A 19,727-nucleotide genomic window follows, 5' to 3' on the forward strand; every position below is an offset into this window, starting at 1 on the left:
GCCGATTAGATGACTGGGTGGCAGGGACTAGATCCATGTGGCTCCAGGGTCCACGGCAGCCCTGTGATGGTTACTGAGATTTCTTGAGAATGGCATGAACTTTGTATCGGATGACACCGTTTTTTCTGAAATACCTCTCTTCCCAGGCCAAAGTCCCAAGTCTTGAGTCCTCGACCCTGAGCCAGCACTAACGCTTCTCTCTCTTCCGTCTGCCTAGGGATATGCCAGCCCAGGCCCGGGACCTGGTAGAGCGAATGAAAAACAGCCCTGTGAGTACAGGTCCCCAGGCCACCCCCAAAAGGTGCCGATCTCCTGCTGGCTGGGGAGGGGACAGCCCCATAAGGGTCCCTCTGCACCACAGCACTGTATACCCAGGCTGGTCTCTCTAGAGAAGCAGCCCTTACCAAGGAGCCTCCCCCTTTGGCCACAACCCTAGATGCAGGCTCTGGCACCGTCCACCCCAGGGCCAGCTGCAGGAGGGCGAGGTGGAACAGGGAACTGGCTGAGGCGGTGGCCTTGGCCTCTGACAGCTGCCCGCTTTAACCATGAGGTGGCTTCCCAGAGCCCTATTACGTAAACGCAGGGTTCTAAAAATAGGCTTCTCATTCCAATCCAGTTCTCCCTCCTTCCCCTCACCCTGCCCCTCTGAAACTTTTTACTAGCACTTTTTTTTTTTTTTTTTTTAACTGTTCAGTGTTTATGCCTAGGAATTCAGCTCTCAGAGGGACTCCTATTATGGCGGTGGCCAAGTGGAAAGCCAACTGCTTAGAGGGCCTCCCAGCCCCACCCCACCGCTCAGTCCAGCCTGCGCTCCTCCTCCAGTCTCCTTTCCCCAGCCCTAGGAACTCTTCCCAGGGGCAGCTCCCAGCCTTTGCTTCTAGCTGCATCCTTGGAAGGCCTTTATTTGGGGGACATGGTAGTCCCCTTGGTGTTTAATGGGCCAAGGACATGTGGGACACATTCACCTTCTACTTCTCCAGGGACATAACTTTTTAAAGAAGATTTCAAGGGGAAAATAGCTCTTCTCCCTTATGTGAGCAGATCCCTCTCCCCACCCCCCCAGCACCAAAACAAATCTTCTCTGTGGAGCACCTTATCCCAGCACCAACTGAGGGTTGGAGAGTCCTATTTTGTTGCTTTTCTTCTCTTTGGGACAAAGTCTCGCTCTGTCACTCAGCCCAGAGTGCAGTGGCATGATCTTGGGTCACTGCAGCCTCTACCTCCCAGGTTCGAGCAATTGTCCTGTCTCAGCCTCCCAAGTAACTAGGATTACAGCCACCTGCCACCATGTCTGGCTAATTTTTGTGTTTTTAGTAGAGATGGGATCTTACCATGTTGGCCAGACTGGTCTCAGGTGATCCATCCACCTCGGCCTCCCAAAGTGCTGGGATTACAGGTATGCACCATCACGCCCAGTTAATTTTTGTATTTTTAGAAGAGACAGGGTTTCACCGTGTTGGCCAGGCTGGTCTCAAACTCCTGACCTCAGGTGATCCACCTGCCTGGGCCTCCCAAAGTGCTGGGATTACAGGTGTGAGCCCCTGCGCCTGGCCCACTTTGCTGCTTTTCTCTGCTTTGATACAAAGAAGACAAAAGGCACATGGAGGGCAGGCAGGCCCAGTAGCAACGTTGGCATGTGCCTCCCACCAAGGCCTAAACTCAGGATCTTCTGTCCCCTCAGGACATCAACCTGGAGAAAGACTGGAAGCTGGTCACACTCTTCATTGGGGGCAACGACTTGTGTCATTACTGTGAGAATCCGGTAAGCCCCTGACCCACCCCATGGGGACTGAGAGGAAGTTGCTGACCTCTGGTACCATCCTTGCCCATCCCTCCTGGCCCTGCCCCAAGCTCCTTGCTCATGGGAGCCACATTTGCCGGCTGCCCCAGGCTCTGCCTGGTTTACACATGGTGGGCGAGGCCCAGCCTTATTCTACTGCCCGAGTGGCCTACATTGGTTCCCCAGTTCCAGAGTCAGGTCTAGGTGGACCCTCTGTGAGCACTGCGGAGGCATGGCCTGTCTTATCCACATACATATGACCTTTGGTACCAGATAGGGGACTAGCCATCCTCACACCGTATCTGCCCCGTTTCATCATGAGAAAAGACAAAACGATGTTCTAGATGGGATTGGCTGGGCTATCAGGAGTTAACCAAACCTCAGTGGCGGCCCCGGGAGCCCGATCCTGTTCCTGTTTCCATGGGGAAATAGATCCAGACTCACAAACTTCTGAAAGTTGTAATTTCCAAAAGTTTTTATTTCGGAATACATCTTGTTCTAAGCTGGGGACATTCTGTGTTTTATTTGGCCAGGAAAAGGCAGCTGCCCAGCCTCAGAGGTTGTGGTCGAATGTTTGACAGTCACAGATGGTGGTGGGGAGAAGGCATTTATCACTTCTTGTGGCTCACAGAGACCAACTACCAAAGCCTTGATGAGACGTATCCTCCCACACACAGGAACCTCTTCACCTCAGTTCTCTCCCCGACCGCCCAGCCTCTGGAGGCAGAAGTGACCCAACCTCATGGGGATTTAAGTATTGCTGTGTCCTAGACTCCAGGGATACGTAGACCCCAGAGCTGCCCATGGATGCTGGCATAGGGAAATCCCCTCTACTAGCCACAGAATGTGTGTTCATGGGAACAGTAAGGTTTATACTCCTGAGAGCGTAGTTTAGCTGAAAGGACTGGGATGCCACCACCAGGATTAACTCAGACTGTTTTAAAAAGAAGGAAAGGGGGAAGGGCAGAGACATGAGGCCCCCTTCTCTATTTTAACTCTTTAGTGTGGACTGTATCTTCTTGTTCCTTTCCCCTCCTTCCCAACTCCCAGTACCCCTTCTGCTAGCTGTGGGCAGAAACTGAGCAAGCAGCACTTTTTCTGCGTCCATCAGTGTGCTGGAATTCAGCGCACAGTGTCTCACCTGGCCTCAGTTTCTTTGTCTCCAGAAAAAATAATGGGCTGTCTGAGCTCTCCCCTCTTGCCTGAGTGGTGCTGCTTTGTGGGTGCCTCCGCTCCCGCTTCCTGCAGACATGCATTCGTCCGTGAGTCTAAGAGCTTCAGGCCACCACTCGCACCCCTGCTGGTATCAGCCTCTGACACCTTCTAAGGAATCCAGAGCCCCATCTAAAAATATAGGACCATCTCCCTCTCTATAAAGCAAAGTCCTGAGGTTCAGTCAGTCTGCAAGGATTTATTGAGCACCTACTATGTACCTCGCATGCATCACCCAGGATGCCAAGGGCACACCTCTAACTTAGCCTCCTGTTGGCGGGGTGCTGGGAGACGAGTCAGAGGAAGAGAAACTTACACTGAGTCCCGGGGGGTAGAAGTTAGGGGAACACAGGAGAGCAAAACATTCCAGGCAGTGGGGCCAGCATGGACCAAAGACCAAAGGAAAAAGAAAGTGTGGCCACCCAGGGCACAGCAAGTGGCTGGAGAGGACGGAGGTCAGGTGATGGTTGCGACCGCCAAGAGCCAAGGCCGAAAAGTGGCAGGGCCCAGCACTGGCAGAGTCCGCCACTGGGTCTGAGATTATCTAGAGCAGGGTGGGGGTTGGGATTGTTCGTGGCGTCTAGTAGGAGACAAGGGATATTTCTTACGAAGACTCACCAGCAACAAGGGCTGGGCTTCCCAGGACCACCAAAGCCCCTCTGTACCCACGCAGTCATGGCCCGGGCCCCAGAGCCCTCCTGCATTCTTGCCATTCTCTCAGAGGGGGCACCAGGGGCTAAAGTCACTTTCCTTTTTGCCTTACAGGAGGCCCAGTTGGCCACGGAGTACGTCCAGCATATCCGACAAGCCCTGGACATCCTCTCTGCGGAGGTAGGAGAGAGGCTGCATGTTCCTGGGTCCCGCCAGCTGCCTCCCTGGGATGTATCTAGGCAGGTTGTGTTCAGTGAGATGCTCGCTGAGCAGAGACCCGCCCTGAGTGGGCACCTGGATGGCAGGGAGGGATGAGCTGCCAGGCTCCTCGGCCGGGGAAATTCTCACTTGGCCAGAGCCAGGGTTGTGCAGTAGGAATGAGCTTGCCTCTCAACCAGCTGGCCCAGGTTTGCAGGCAGCACTGTGGCTTCGGGCAAGCGACTTCTCTGTGTCTCAGCTTCTCTATCAACAAAGCAGGGCTGCTCAAGAAGGTTCAGTGAGCTAGCACAAGCCACATCCCCGCTCTGGGCCTCAGCGTCTTCACTGGTGAAATCGGGGGGTGGGAATTGGATTATAGATGATCCCCAGGTTCCTCCCGGCAGTAGCCAGTGCCCTCCCCCCACAACTGCCCGGGGCCTGACGACACCATCCCTCCACTCCCGGCAGCTCCCAAGGGCTTTTGTCAACGTGGTGGAGGTCATGGAGCTGGCCAGCCTGCACCAGAGCCAGGGCGGGAGATGTGCCATGCTGGCAGCTCAGTAAGTGGACTGATCACTGCCCCAAGGCAAGGGCACCTGGGGTGAGGAGGGCTTACAGGTACCAAAGAAGAAGACCAGCTTAGGCCGAGCCAGGCGGGCCTGCCAGAGGACAGACAGGGCTCAGGGGCTTGGAGAACAGCAGGAAGTACCTCCCATCTGCGAATGCCTACTGCATGCAAGGCGCTTCATTTCATTTCTCTAGACCCTAGTTTGCTCTTCTGTAAAAGGAGACAGACCAAATGATGCTTAAGGCTCCCTGGCATTGCCAGTGATTGCCAAGTTCAACCTTGGCTAGTTGCCCGCTGTGGAGAGGCAGCCTGGGGCCATGAGCTTTCAAGGCTGCTACATCCGGCCTCAACTTCTGCTCTGCCATTTAGGAGCTGTGGTTCTTTGAACAAACCACACAACCTCCATGAGCCTCTGTCCTCCTCGTCTGTAAAGCGGGGGGGGGGGGGTGACACCTTCCCTGCAAGGAAGATGCGAGGTCAGGAGGAAGCAAGGAAGAGACCTGGCCCACGGAGAGCAGGGTCTTAGGAAGTAGCTTTTATTCCATCCTTGATGGGACCTGTCCTTAACGCTGGGCTTGGAGGCAAGGTGCCAATGGGCAAGACAGGAACTCCTGTCGGGCTGGAGTCGTTAAAGCTCTGGAACCCTGGCGGGAAGTTGCCATGCTCTGAGGGCAGAGGCCTCCCAAAGTTTGAGTGCCTGTTGCTATGAGAGGGGAGGTTCTCCAGGGAGCTGAGGAGTCCCACACCTCGGCTCAAATGGATTTGCTGCAAAGTGACCAGCTGCTTCCCATTCTTGTGAGGAACCCTGCTCTCTTGCAGGGAACGGCTCTTCCAGAGTCTGCCTGTATCGGGTTCCATGTTGTCAGGGTGGCTTCGAGCCGGTGGGCCCTCCCCAGCTTTCCCATAGACTTCCCACACTGGAGCCCTAAGCAGTTGCAGGAAGAGCTGAGAGGCCCCAGGAACATGAGCAGTGATTGCATATCCAGGGACAGAGCCATCGTGGGTGGCTTCCAACACTCCAGTCTCCGTCCACCCAGCCCTGCTCTGGGTCCCGGGGACCACAGGCTCGGGAAGAAGGAGAGAGGGAGCCAGGGGAATAGGCGTTCTGTCCACAAGGAGGCCCCAGCGCCAGGGCCAGCTCGCCCGCTTTCTCCATGAACAAGCATCCTCTGGACCTCGTGGCTCCTGAGTTAGGGTTCTGTGACCTGGGTCTGAGGGTCAGACAAAGGTGTGCATCACCCCCCTGCCCCCAGGCAAGGCAGTACAGGCACCTGGGGTAGCAGGCTGCTCTGTGTGTCAGAGCCAGCCTCCCAGGGGGACAGAGCCACCAGGCCCCGGGGAGCCTCAATCCAAGATTCCCTGTCTCACAGGAACAACTGTACTTGCCTCAGACCCTCTCGGAGCTCCCTGGAGAAGCAAGAATTGCAGAAAGTGAACTGGAATCTCCAGGTAAGCCCTGTGGCCCTTCTCTTACTGGCCCAGCTGGGGGGCCCCTGTGCTCCCCAAGCAAGGATTTGGAAATGGAATGTCAAGCAGGATTTGGCCGAGAGCAAGCCACTCCCTGACAGCAGATCATGGCCCCTGAAATACTTATCCCTGCAAATTGAACACCATGGCCAGAAAAGGGAGTGAGAGACCCCAAAGTGGAGGCTGAGAGAATCCCCTCCTCCCAGCGGGTAGGCAGCAAGAGACTCACAGAGTAGATTTCATGTGGTGGGACCATTCCCCGCCCAGAACCTCGTGTAATAATTACTACTCACTTCCTCCCCTCCCTTCGTCAAAACAAAAGGCTTAGGCCTGGCGCAGTGGCTCATGCCTGGTGTCTCAGCTACACAGGAGGCTGAGGTAGGAGGACAGCTTGGGCCCAGGAGTTGGAGGCTGCAGTTAGCTATGATCATGCCATTGTACTGCTGCCTAGGCAACAGAGTAAGATCCTATCTCAAAAAAAGAAAGGCCTTAGCCCCGGCCTACTTACCACTACTCCAAATTCTCCTCGCCCTCTCTCTGCCCCTCCCCCATCCCCCCACCTCCACTCCTGCTTATGTTTCTGCCTCTGTTGCTCCCCCTCTGGAAATACTACCTGAGCCTTTCCGCAAACTGACCTGTCCTTGTTCACAAGCCAAGTCTGCTTCCCTCCTCTAAGGAGCTTCCCCTGCCTGAACTTCGCCCTCAGACATCTCCTATATCACATCAGTCTGTACTTGATGGGCCCTCAAAGCCCTGTAGGGTTCTCATGTTTTCACATCTTGTCTCATTTTCCCAGACGGATGATAAACTCCTTGAAGATAAGTACGTCTAGTCTGTTCCTTTTGCATTCCATGCTTGGGCACTTAAGAAATCCAACAACCGTGGACTCTCCTACAGAATTCACGGGCATTTGGGGAGCTGGTGTTGACATGTTCCCCATCTGACCCACAGCCCCATGTTCTAATTGACCTATTCATTCAGTGAGAGCAGGGGAGGCCCTTGACCCAGGCAATCTGGTCAGTGGCTCAGACCCAGCCTTGCAGAGGCTTTGGAATGGGACTGGGTGGAGCTGTGCAGATAGAGCCGCTGGGTTCAACTCATCTCTGATCCTGAGAACCAGCATTAGGCCCTGCAGTGCAGGTAACCACGAATGGCTGGAGAAGAAAAGCATGCATCCAGCCCACTAGAGTAGCCCCTTCAAGTCACTTTCGTCTAAGGTGAGTTGACTCCTGTCACAGCCAATCCAAGGCAGCAGGACTTGGCCCTGTCTGCGCAGCCTTGCCAGGAGGGTTGAATAGCTTCTCTCTTCATCCCCAGGATGGCATCTCCAGGTTCTCCTACTGGCACCAATACATGCAGCGTGAGGACTTCACGGTTGTGGTGCAGCCTTTCTTCCAAAACACACTCGTTCCACTGAATGAGGTGAGCTGTGGGCATTTCAGGGAGGCTCAGGTATGGAGCCTTATCACAGACAATGGAAGTATTTCTTTCTCTAAGCGGGCATTTTTTTAAAAAACCATCTCTCTCTCAGAGAGCTCTAAGGGTCGCTTTTTCTGCATTACCTCCTTTTTGTGGGGGCTGGGCTGTGACTGGAACTCAGAAGTCCTTGGAAAGAGAAAAAGGAAATCAATAGTGACTAAACTCCCCAGGCCTGGCCCTGATATTTTCTGGACTGGGATAAAATGTTTCTCTTTTCAACTGTTAGGATAGGGGTGCCGAAATAAAAGGGAGACTATGGGTCGCTCCAATACATGTCTGTTTACAAACAAAATTCTGGCCAGGCACAGTGGCTCACGCCTGTAATCCTAACACTTTGGGAGGCCGCGGCCGAGGCAGGCAGATCACAAAGTCAGGAGTTCGAGACCAGCCTGGCCAACATGGTGAAACTCTGTCTCCACTAAAAATACAAAAAGTTAGCTGGGTGTGGTGGCAGGCACCTGTAATCCCAGCTACTCGGGCGGCTGAGGCAGGAGAATCTCTTGAACCTGGGAGGCGGAGCTTGCAGTGAGCCAAGATCGTGCCACTGCACTCCAGCAACAGTACGAGACTCCATCTCAAAAAAAAAAAAAAAAGAAAAAAGAAAATTCCAAATTCTGGGAGGTTTTTCCATCAGTATCTGAGCCAGTTGGCAGGAGAATTGAAAGGATGAAAGGAGACCTGCCTGGGGCACCTGCTGAGAGCAGGGCTCAGGGAGTAGAGCCCTTTCCCAGGATGGTAACCTACTTGCCTTTGGTCACAGAGAGGGGCCGCTGACCTCACCTTCCTCTCCGAGGACTGCTTCCACTTCTCAGAACGTGGGCATGCCGAGATGGCCATCGCACTCTGGAACAACATGGTGAGCAGCCATGGGCCTGATGGGCCTTGTCAAGGGGGAATCCAAGCATATTGACTGTGTGTGTCACAATGGCAAACCTACTGGAGACATGGCTCCTTTCTCCCCAGAGCCCAAAATGGCAGCACACCTTATTGGTCCTGATTCTTTCCGAAGAGAAAATACCCTATATTATTCAAACACTCTTTGAAAATTACACACACACACTCGCTCTCTCTCACACTCTTTATTCTTTGTTCCTTCAGCAATGCCCAGGTACTGTGAGGAAATCCCTCTGTAATCAGATAGATTGGCTGGAATGGAATACCAACTTCCACCTCTTACTGTGTGACCTTGAGCAAACAATCTCTCTGGCCATCTGTGTCAACATCTATAAAACAGTGAAAACAACACAGGGCTCAGAAAATCAATAGTTGGCACCCAGCAAATGTTAGCACCATCAGCCTTCCAAGCACTCCGGGCTCAACTCGTACCCAATTCATTTCTTTAAACATTGAAAAGTGGAGATCCACACAGCCTGTTTCCCCAGACTGATACCTATTCCGGTCCTTTCTGACGGGAAGAAAGGACCTTAGGAAATGAACGTACAGTCCCGGGGTCTCAGGGACACCTGGCTGGTGCATCAACTCTGCCCTCTGTGGCTGGCCACCACCAGCAGAACGGTGTCTGCACAGCACTTGACCTGTCACCTCCAACAACTGGTCCTCTTGCACGGAGCAAATGAAATGCTTTCCCAATCCAATGGTTTCTTTTACTCTACGCTCCGTGGGTAACACAATCCTCACCCCAACCTGTGTGCTCTCTCCTTTGTCCTGTGACAACTCAACAGGCTACATTCCAGCTCCTTTGATCACAGTTTCAGGCCCATGGTGTCTCTGCCAACCACTGCTGTGCAAACATTCCCACCCCTGTCAGCTCACCCAGTATGCTCAGCGTCTCACTCGGCTGACTCACAACACTGACTTTCTCCTTAGCCACACCACCTCTTCCTCTCTAGCGACCTCTCCTTTTCAGAACAGCATGTAAACTGGCTTTATCCTTGGCCTGGTTAATTGCAGACTCAGCTTACGTCTATTGTCACTGTCCTGGGGTTTTCCTCCTGTGGACGTCACATATCTGCCCACTCCAAGAAAGTCTATTGTACTCTTTCAGCCCAAGACTCTGGATTGCAACCAAACCAGAATATCTTTGAGTTTCCCCTACCATTTTTAAATCATAGTTTATGTGGTATAATTCCTGTTTCTTTTGTGGATTTTGTTTTGAAGGCTAGTTGTCCTTCAGTGGCTGGATCATGTGACTTTACTCCTTTGGAAAAATTCTCCCAAAGGAAAGGTACCTATTCCCTGTTCCTTTTCCCTTGAGACCTCAAGGGAATCCACAGATTCCAAAAAGAGCTAAAGAGAGCTAAGCCCTTGGCCCTTCCTCCCCAGGTTTTTCATCAGAGTATGGCCTTCCTACCTGGGTGGCACTCCAGGTCTGTGTAAAGCTGGGACCCTCCAGGAATCTCCTGGGTCTGGACAGTCGTAGTGATGGCTGGAACATGAAAAAGAATCCATTGGTTTTTGTGTGAATTAACAATGTAGCTCTGGCCAGGCATGGTGGCTCATGCCTGTAATCCCAGCACTTTAGGAGGCCAAGGCAGGTGGATCACTTGAGCCCAGAAATTAGACGCCAGCCTGGGCAACACAGGGGAGACTCTGTCTACAAAAAAAAAATCAAAAAATTAGCCAGGTGTGGTGGTGCATGCCTGTAGTCCCAGCTTTTCAGAGGGCTGAGGTGAGAAGATCACTTGAGCATGAGAGGTCGAGGCAGCAGTGAGCCGAGATGTTGCCACTGCACTCCAGCCTGGGCAACAGAGGGAGACCCTATCTCAAAAAGCAAAAAGCAAAAAAATCTACATAGCTCTGGCCTTCTCTTCCAAAGCAGTTCCATAGCTCTTCCCATTCACCCAGGTAAGAGGCCTTTATTTGATAAAGATACGTGGGAGGAGTTTAGATATGAAAACAGAAGGTAAACACTGCCCTGGAGCTATTGTGGAAACGAAACAAGACTGTCTGCAGTTCCCCAGCCACATGATCTCAGCCATACCCCAACCTTCAAAACTACAAAAACACAGCAAAACTAAAGCCATCCAAGCGTTTCTTATCCTAGCCTATATAATTTGGGGAAATAATTACACAGTCCAGTGTTTTTATCCAAGGCCAATCTTAGAGACAAAGCTATAGCATCACGCCAACTTTTCAGATCTACTTCTGACTGGCATTTGACCCCTAGAGTAACATAAAATAAATCATAGACCATTAGAGCTGGAACAGACTGAGAGGTCATCTAGCCAGAACATTCTGTAACTAAAATATAGAGACATGAAGCAGTTCACCCAACATAACACAGACTGTTGGTGGCACTAGGTGACCTGGTGACCTGGCCACACCACCACCCTCCCTGCTGCTCCCAACGTGATAAGCACATATATACGTGGTGAATTCATGTCTCACAATTAGAGTCCTATGACATAGTGTCTGCAGGCTTTGGCTGATGTTCCCAGGGTTCCCTACTAGGGAAACAAAAAGCACTTTAAACTATTTCATCTCCTGTCACATCCTTCTCCAGAGACCTTTGCAAAGGCAGAACCAGAAACACCAGCAGCACTGTTTTCCTCTTCCTCTGCCTTCTTTCGCCTTCTTATCAAGAGTTTCTCTTAGTCCTCTACTGCTGCCTGCTCCCTCTCCTGAGGAAATCCTACTCTCAGCCAGCGTTTGTGTCTTCCCAGGTGCTGGGTGACAGCTCCAGCCTCCTAACTGACATCCCTGTCTCCACACTTACAGCCCTTAGAATAGCAGTTCTCAGCCTAACTGCATATTACCATCATCCAGGGATTTGTATTTATTTATTTTTGCAGCAGAGTCTCACTCTGTTACCCAGGCTGGAGTGCCGTGGCGCGATCTTGGCCCACTGCAACCTCTGTCTCCTAGATTCAAGCAATTCTCTTGCCTCAGCCTCCCAAGTAGTTGGGATTACAGTTGCCCACCAGCACGCCCAGCTAATTTTTGTATTTTTATTAGAGACGGGGTTTTGTCATGTTGGCCAGGCTGGGCTTGAACTCCTGACCTCAGGTGATCCACCCTCCTCAGCCTCCCAAAGTGCTGGGATTACAGGTGTGAGCCACCGCACCTGGCCATCCAGGGACTTTTAAAAGGAGTTAGTGCCTACAGCCACTCTGGAAAACTCTGGTATATTTAATAATGCTGAACACACGTATTTCCTGTGATCCAACAATTTCACTTCTAGGTATATCCCCAAAAGAAAGGTATATATGTGTCCACCAAAAGATACACGTAAGAATATTCATAGCAGCACTATTTATAAATAGCCCCAAACGAGAAACTCCGCAAATATCCACTGAGAGTAGGATGGATGAATAAACTGTGGCACATTCATTCTAAGGAATACCATACAGGTCTGACTGCACCTGTGGCTTAAAAAATATATATCAAGCAGGGTGAAGTGACGCAGAGTAATGGCTGGGAAGAGGGCAGCCTCACTGAAGAAGCGACAGTTGAACAAACTTCAACAGCATACCATAATATCTATAAAGTTCGAAAGCCAGCAGCTTGGCATATGGGGTTAAGGGTCAGCATGACAGCATCTCACTGGGAGATGAATCGTCCTGGAAGAAGGTGAAAAGGGGCTTCTCAGTACTCATAATAGTCTATTGCCTGATTGGATGCTGGTATGTTCATTTTATCAAAACTTATCTGTTGCTCTCTTACGATTTGTACTAGTTTCTAGATGTATGTTAGCTTCAATTAAAAGTTTCCTTGAGGCCAGGTGCTGTGGCTCATGCCTGTAATCCCAGCACTTTGGGAGGCCAAGGCAGGTGGATCACCTGAGGTCAGGAGTTCAAGACCAGGCTGACCGACATGGTGAAACCCCATCTCTGCTAAAAATACAAAATTAGCTGGGCATGGTGGTGCATGCCTGTCATTCCAGCTACTTGGGAGGCTGAGGCAGGAGAATCGCCTGAACCTGGGAAGCAGAGGTTGCAGTGAGCCGAAATCGCCTCACTGTACTCCAGCCTGGGTGACAAGAGTGAGACTCTGTCTCAAATTTAAAAAAAAAAAAAAAAAAAAAAAAAAGTTTACTTGAAAACAATACCAGTGCTGACTGGGCTTGTCCCCAGAGATTCTGACTTAATTCATCTGGAGTGGGAGCTGGATTCAGTACTTTGTGAAAGCTCCTGAGATTATTTTAATGTGCAGATACGAACCATTGCCTTAGATCTGGTCCCCACAAGAGGAATCAAGTAATCTGTGTAAAAGAAAACCTGACCAAGTTCCTCCCCGGCTTTCAAACTTTCAGAGCTCCCCACCTCTGAAGGAGGCAGGCCAGGTCCCAGAGCGTAGCACTCCAGACCTCTGGGGGTCGGCCTGGCTCCCCTGACTAACCTCTCTGGCTACCGCTCCCACCAACCTCTGCCTCGCATGTCACAGTCCAGTAATCCCGGCAGTGTCCTGCACCACCCGTGGCGTTCCACACCTCTGCTCACTCTTGCTCACCTCCTTCTCCTGGACTGCCCTTCTCTCTCACCGCCTTGCCCACCCCACCACTCAACTCAGGTGCCACCTCCTACAGGAAGCCGCCTCTGAATCTCCGGAACAGGCCAGTGGCCAACCCAGGTCCAGTAGCCCCGGCCCAGTCCTATCATTTGCTACATGGTTGGTAGCCACAGTGCCTGGCTTAGGAAAGGTTGGCTCTAGGAAAAACAGTTTCATTCCCTGTGACCAGCTCCAAGCCTTCCCCCACCAAGCTTCTCCACTCAGGTCTTTGTGACTTCAATTAATTCATCCATCCGTCCACCCGAGTATTTACTGAGCACTGCTATGTGCTAGGTGCTGCTCCCGGTGCTGAGGACTCAGCAGTGAAAAAGAGAAAGAGGACTCCTCTCCTGGAGCATTCAGGGTAGTAGGGAAAAGACAGATAATCAACAAGGTCATTCTGAGCACATCTGTGGCTTGAGAAAAAGTCAGGCAGGGTGATGTGACATGGGGTAATGGCTGAGGAGGAGAGGGAGGCCTCCCTGAAGAAGTGACAGTGACTGGAGATTTGCATGTCAAGAGGTTGCCGGGCAGAGGAAATAGGACCCACGTGGGCCCAGAGTCAGGAAGGAGCTTAAAGTGTCTGAGGAACTTAAAGGCCAGTGTGACCAGAGGGAAGTGAACAAAGTCAAAGAGCTGGGCAAAGTTCTAAGAAGAGAGTGGTATGCTCTGGCTTACCCCTGGCTCCATGCACCCCTGGACTGGAAGAAAGCAACGGTGAACTGGGAGAGACCTCTAGGAGGCTGCTGGTGACAGGTGGGAGACTACGGAGGCTGAGACTCAAGTCACGGCAGAGGAGGAGAGAAGCGGTCAGATTTAGGATGTGTCATGGGCCGGCGGATGGATGTGGGGAAGAGGAACTAAGGATGACTTTGGTTTGGGGTCTAAGAAACTGGGTGGATGGTTGAGCAGGTAGAGAAAAATCAGCTTGGGAGGAAAAAATCAAGACTTCTATTTTGGACATGGTGTGACCTGCCTTCCAGACATCCACACAAGGTTATCAGGATACAGAAGTCTGGAGCTCAGAGAGGAAGTCAAGGCTGGAGATTGGGTGCCCGCATAGCGGGCCAAAACGGGGAAATCCTGTCTCTACTAAAAATACAAAAACTAGCCAGCGTGACAGTGGGCATCTGTAATCCCAGCTACTCAGGGAGGCTGAGGCAGGATACTTGCTTAAACCCAGAGGCAGAGGTTGCAGTAAGCCAAAATCGCACCATTGCATTCCGGCCTGGGTAACAGAGCAAGACTCCATCTCAAAACAAACAAACAAACGAACTACAGGATCAACTGAGAGCAACTAGAGAAAGATTAGTTAGAAAAGAGTGTAAGGCTGGGCACGGTGGCTCACACCTGTAATCCCAGCACCTTGGGAGGCCGAGGTGGGCAGATCACCTGAAGTCAGGAGTTCAAGACCAGCCTGACCAACATAGTGAAACCCTGTCTCTATTAAAAAAAAAAAAAAAAAGAGTGTAAAGGCTAATTAGCCAGCCCTGGGCATTCATTCCAGCTTTTGACTCCAGTAAGAGGTGAGAAGAAGAGAGTGTGAAGGTTGAAGGGAAATAAGAAACAATGCTGTGTCCAGAGAGCCAAGAGAAGTCAGTGTTTCAAGAGACAGCTGTCAACTTTGATGAATGCTCCTGAGAAGCCAAGCAAGATGAAAACAAAAAAAAAAAAATCACCTTTGAGCCAGGCGCGGTGGCTCAGGTGTAGTCCCAGCACCATGGGAGGCCGAGGCAGGCGGATCACGAGGTCAGGAGTTTGAGACCAGCCTGGCCAACATGGGGAAACCCCATTTCTATGAAAAATACAAAAATTAGCCAGCTTAGTGGCGGGCGCTTGTAATCTCAGCTGCTTAAGAGGTTGAGACGGGAGAATCACTTGAGCCCGGGAGGTGGAGGTTGCAATAAGCCATCACACCATTGCACTCCAGCCTAGGTGACAGAGCAAGACTCCATCTCAAAAAAAAAAAAAAAAAAGACTTTTGGCTCTGCCCATATGGAGATCTTTGGTGGCCTTGGCCAGAGCGTCCATGCAGCGATGGAGACTGCAGACTGCCTGGAGTGAGCAGCAGAGAGAATGAGAGATCAGGAAGTGCTGCCGGCACCTATCGACAGCTCTTTCAGGAAGTTATGAGAAGTAACAGCCAAGGTCAGTGGAGGGAATGTGGGATCTAGAGAGGGCAGGCAAAGGAGGGGAGATGTCGGAGCAGGTTGTGTACTGATGGGAAGGAACCAGTAGAAAGGAGAAATGGAAACACTCATCAAACCCTTGCAATCATGATCATCTTCTGCTCTTAAGCAAGTGGAAATAATACTACCTGATGTACGGACACCACCCCACTCACACATGCTTTCAGTCCATCTTCTCATTTGTCAGATGTTAGGACAGGATGTCATGCCTGGTCCTAGCCTCAGGGAAATAGCCTGCCCAGCACTGCGCAGCTCATTACCAGCAGAGCCAGGACCAGCCATCTGCCCGTCACGCCCTGTCTAGTCACCCTGGCATCTCTCCCAGGACCAGCACTGCCCTCCCTCCTCCAATTGTGTTACTAAGGAACAGGTGTAAAAGGCATTCGGACAACAGAAAGTAAGACCAGGGGCCAGGTATGGTCATTAGCTCAGATAGTGAACTTTCACCTCCCTCCCTGGCAATACCCTGTGGTCAGGAGCAGGCAGGGAAGCAAATTACACAATGAGTGGAGGCTAGACATTCCAGACAGACTCTGATTAGGTGACAGTGCCAGGGGCCCATTCCTCTCAGTGCTGGCCACATGTCGGGCCTGGCTACTGGCTAAAAGATGCTGGTGGGGGCATGCGTCAGCTTGCAGCTCATCCTCAGAGGTCCTGGGACCAAAGGTACTTACACCCAGAGATAGCTGAAGCAAATCTTTTCATCTATGTGGAAAACATGCAAAGTGGCTCAAGTGGGAAACTCTAATTTCCTAAGGTTGACAAGCCAAGGGTAGTCATGGTGTCAGCGTTTGCTGAAGTTAACTGGCCCCACGCACTTTGAGAAGTTGGAAAATAGGACTGCCATCGTTTTATAAAATTGAAAACATGGTGTCTTGCAATCACAGCCACCTGCAAGGGAAACCAGAGATGGTCCCAGCCCTTCCACAGACGGGCTGTGGACTCAGGACCAGTGGTCTCTCCTGGGCCTTAGTGTGCCCGGCAAATCCAGGGGCACAGACTCAGGGTCCTGCCCGACAGACTCAGCCTAGTCCCTCTGTGCATCACAAGTCAGCTCCTGCTCAGCCCCAGGCTGCTGGGTCCCTGCTGTGGGCCAAACACCAGCCACTTTGCTGGTTTCTACCCACCACTTCCCGAGGGAGGGGCTCTGCTGTGAGATACGCCCTCGGAGAGGAAAGTCTCTCCCAGCTTTGGAGAGAATCAAGGTGTCCTTTCTCTCTCTCCAGCTGGAGCCAGTGGGCCTCAAGACGACCTCCAACAACTTCACCCACAGCCGAACCAAACTCAAGTGCCCCTCTCCTGTGAGTAAATCTCCCGCCTGCCCCAGGTGGAACAGATGCCTGGGGTGGGGCTGCCCTGTCCCCTGGAAGCACAGAGGCGTTCCTGGGGAGGCTCCCTCAAATGTGGCTTCACTCACTGCCATCTTTGCAAATCCCACCTGTCCTCACTGCCACAGAAAATTCTCAGCATGTGGGCAGCCATGGGGCGTGGGGAGAGGACATTAACAGCTCCAGCCGAAGTGAGGACAGTCACTCAGGGAGGCAGATGAGCACTGGCGGGTGTCTCGGGTCACCCTTTACTTCCGACAGCTCTGATGTATCCTATCTTAAAAGTACAACAAGGCCGGGCCTAGTGGCTCATGCCTGTAATCCCAGCACTTTGGGAGGCTGAGGTGGGTGGATCATCTCAGATCTGGAGTACGAGACTAGCCTGGCCAACATGGTGAAACCCCATCTCTACTAAAAATCCAAAAAATTAGCCAGGCATGGTGTCACACATCTATAGTCCCAACTACCTGGGAGGCCGAGACAGGAGAATCACTTGAACCCAGGAGGTGGAGGTTGCAGTGAGCCAGGATTATGCCATTGCACTCCAGACTAAGTGACAGATCGAGACTCTGTCTCATGAATGAATGAATGAATGAATGTGCATCAAGCAGCTCTCCCATGCCAGGCAGTATACTGGGATCTGGGGATCCAGAGGCAAACTAAAAAAGACTCAGTGTCTGTTTCCGGAGCCTGCAATAGTCCTCCTCCCTCGCCGCACCCACCGCCCTCTCCTGGCCCACCTACAAAGCCTGTGACTTGTCTCCCCAGCTCTCCTCTCCCTCTTCTCCATCCACCCTACACTTGCTGCCTAACACAGATAGAACTTCCTAAAAATAACTTGTCCCATCAAGGCAGCTTGAAATCTTTGCCTGGTCCCTACTGCCCATTGACCAGCGTCTGGAGGGGAGGGTCACCTCCCTCCATTATGCACGCGCTGCACTCCTGGCCGGTGGATCCACCTCCCAGGAAGCCCACAACTGCCCGTGTCCAGGCCTTTCCTTCACCATGTGCTCCTGGAGGTTCATCCTCATCTGCCTGTGAGAACATCCGCCTCCCTCCAGGCCCAGAGGTTGCCTTTGCTAAGCTACGGTTTCACCTTCTTACCTCCCGTTCCTATCTCCTGGCACTCACCCGTGTGGGTCTCCTTTTCTGTTTGTACCTCTCACAGGACACTGACCCAGTCTCATTTATGATGTGATTGTTTCTGCATGTCTCACCTTCCTCCTGAGCCCCAAGAAAAGATATAATATCTTAACCCTCAGGTCTCATCACAGCCCCCAGCATGGGGGCTCAACACAGCAGGCAATCAGTTCACGTTCACTGAAAGAAAGGATCATGGCGAGCTAGCGGGGAGGAAGGCAGGAACGCATGCGGGCCGCCCAAATGTCTCCCCTCCCAGCCCTTCTCATTTGGGAATCTTTTGTCTGCTACACAACCAGGTGTCTTTCCATGCTGACCTTCCCCAGTTTCTGGGTGTTCCTGGGATGGGAGAATGGGAACAGTTGTGACCAAGAGGAAACAGAGGTGGGAGTTCTACAGGCTCCCTGGGTCCCTCTGCCACTGATCACCTATCAGTTCCCAATCTTTCAAAATCAGGTTTGACAGCGAAGGAAATGCTGGTGAGAAACCAAAAGAAGGCTCTAGCTGGGCGTTGACCTCTTTTTTTTTTTTTTTTTTTGAGATGGAGTTTCGCTCTTGTTACCCAGGCTGGAGTGCAATGGCGCGATCTCGGCTCACCGCAACCTCCGCCTCCTGGGTTCAGGCAATTCTCCTGTCTCAGCCTCCTGCGTAGCTGGGATTACAGGCACGCGCCACCATGCCCAGCTAATTTTTTGTATCTTTAGTAGAGACGGGGTTTCACCGTGTTGACCAGGATGGTCTCGATCTATCGACCTCGTGATCCACCCGCCTCGGCCTCCCAAAGTGCTGGGATTACAGGCTTGAGCCACCGCGCCCGGCGGGCGTTGACCTCTTTAGAGGCCCATCCTGCTACAGAGCACAGCGTAAATGAGGGAGCTTTGCAAAAGGGATGCGCTGTGAAAACGTGCAGGGTCACCACAGCATCTCAGGGATGGAGACTAGGCGAGTCTTGGCAATGGGTGGTTCTCGGAGGTTCCTTCCCACTGACCCCCATCTCCTCCGCAGGAGAGCCCTTACCTCTACACGCTGCAGAATAGCCGGCTGCTCCCAGACCAGGCTGAAGAAGCCCCTGAGGTGCTCTACTGGGCCGTGCCAGTGGCAGCAGGAGTCGGCCTTGTGATCGGTGTCATCGGGGCAGTGGTCTGGAGGTGCAGGAGAGGTGGCCGGAGGGAAGATCCTCCCATGCGCCTGCGCACTGTGGCCCTCTAGGCTGGGGGCAGGGGGTCCTCACCTTAAACTCCCTGGCTACTCTCCTCACTCACCGCCCTCCGCCCCAGCCACTCCCGGCCACCAGGACATGCTTCAACACCTGGTGCCATAGGAAGCCCAGGGGACCGTCACGACTTCTCAGGGCCTGGGCTTCTTCCAGGACAATGCTCTTGGAATGGATACGTTTAAATAAAGTCCAAAGCTGTTGTATTCTTGGGTTTGCCTGCGTGAAGCACTCACCTTCCACCTGTCGTGCGGCCCAGGTGTGGGAGCTGCTGCCTTCTGTGGCCTGCCCCCAGCACGGCCGCCCAGAGCCCAGACTGCCTGCCTGCACCACAAGCATATCCTCCAGTCACCAAACCTGCTATTTCAAAGGCAGGAAAAACACTGGTCATCAAGTCATGGCTAGAATTTTGGAGCTGGCCGGCCACCACCATTCAGTCCAATCCAACACATAACCTATGAAGCAACTCTTTAGTACCCAGGACAGTCCAGAGCACCGCGGTGCCTCCTAGGCTGTGCCTGTCGCCACCTGGCCGAGAAGTCAGATTCCTTCAATAACCAAGGAGCCATATGACAAGGTGTAACTACTAGGGCATCAGTAGGTGACTGTATCTGATTGTTTTAAAGAATAGAAGGGTTCCTTGGGGAAAGTTTCTTGGAAGAGAACAATCGTCACATGTCGTTTTGGGAAAAGACAGGAAAAAAGTGATTGGGACATATATACCTCCTATATCCTCAACCTGATTTTCTCAAGGTACTAAATTTAGGAAAGAATTCCTATTTCTGAATGACCAGGTTTCTGAGAGAAAGCTAGAGAGACTCTGAAAATATAGGCTGCGTTCCCTGAGCCCTGCTAAGGGCAAGGCCCCACGCTGGAGGCCTTCCACAGATGGTCTCTTTTATTCTGCACAAAGGCCCGGGGAGGGGGTCATGAAAAGCTTTGAAAATAGAAGTAGTGGTTGTGCAACATTGTGAATGCACTAAAGGCCATGAATTGTTCCATTTAAAATGATTAATTGTGTATCATGTGAATTTCACCTAAAAAAAAGAATCCA

At 52.0% G+C, this 19,727-nt stretch overlaps 1 protein-coding gene across 1 annotated transcript in view; it reads left to right on the forward strand.

Annotated features, from left to right (window-relative positions):
- Positions 1-18,877, forward strand: part of PLB1 (phospholipase B1) — a 140,467-nt gene extending 121,590 nt beyond the window's left edge. Inside the window, 9 exon segments of the mRNA XM_074394601.1 lie at positions 218-269; positions 1,682-1,762; positions 3,758-3,823; positions 4,310-4,401; positions 5,780-5,858; positions 7,194-7,298; positions 8,116-8,211; positions 16,219-16,293; positions 18,466-18,877. Coding sequence (XP_074250702.1) covers positions 218-269; positions 1,682-1,762; positions 3,758-3,823; positions 4,310-4,401; positions 5,780-5,858; positions 7,194-7,298; positions 8,116-8,211; positions 16,219-16,293; positions 18,466-18,669 — 850 coding nt within the window. The 3' untranslated portion in view covers positions 18,670-18,877.
- Positions 18,878-19,727: the final 850 nt, after the last annotated feature.

This window comes from Saimiri boliviensis, chromosome 1 (genome assembly GCF_048565385.1).
Source record: "Saimiri boliviensis isolate mSaiBol1 chromosome 1, mSaiBol1.pri, whole genome shotgun sequence".
In the NCBI taxonomy this organism is placed as follows: Eukaryota; Metazoa; Chordata; class Mammalia; order Primates; family Cebidae; genus Saimiri; species Saimiri boliviensis.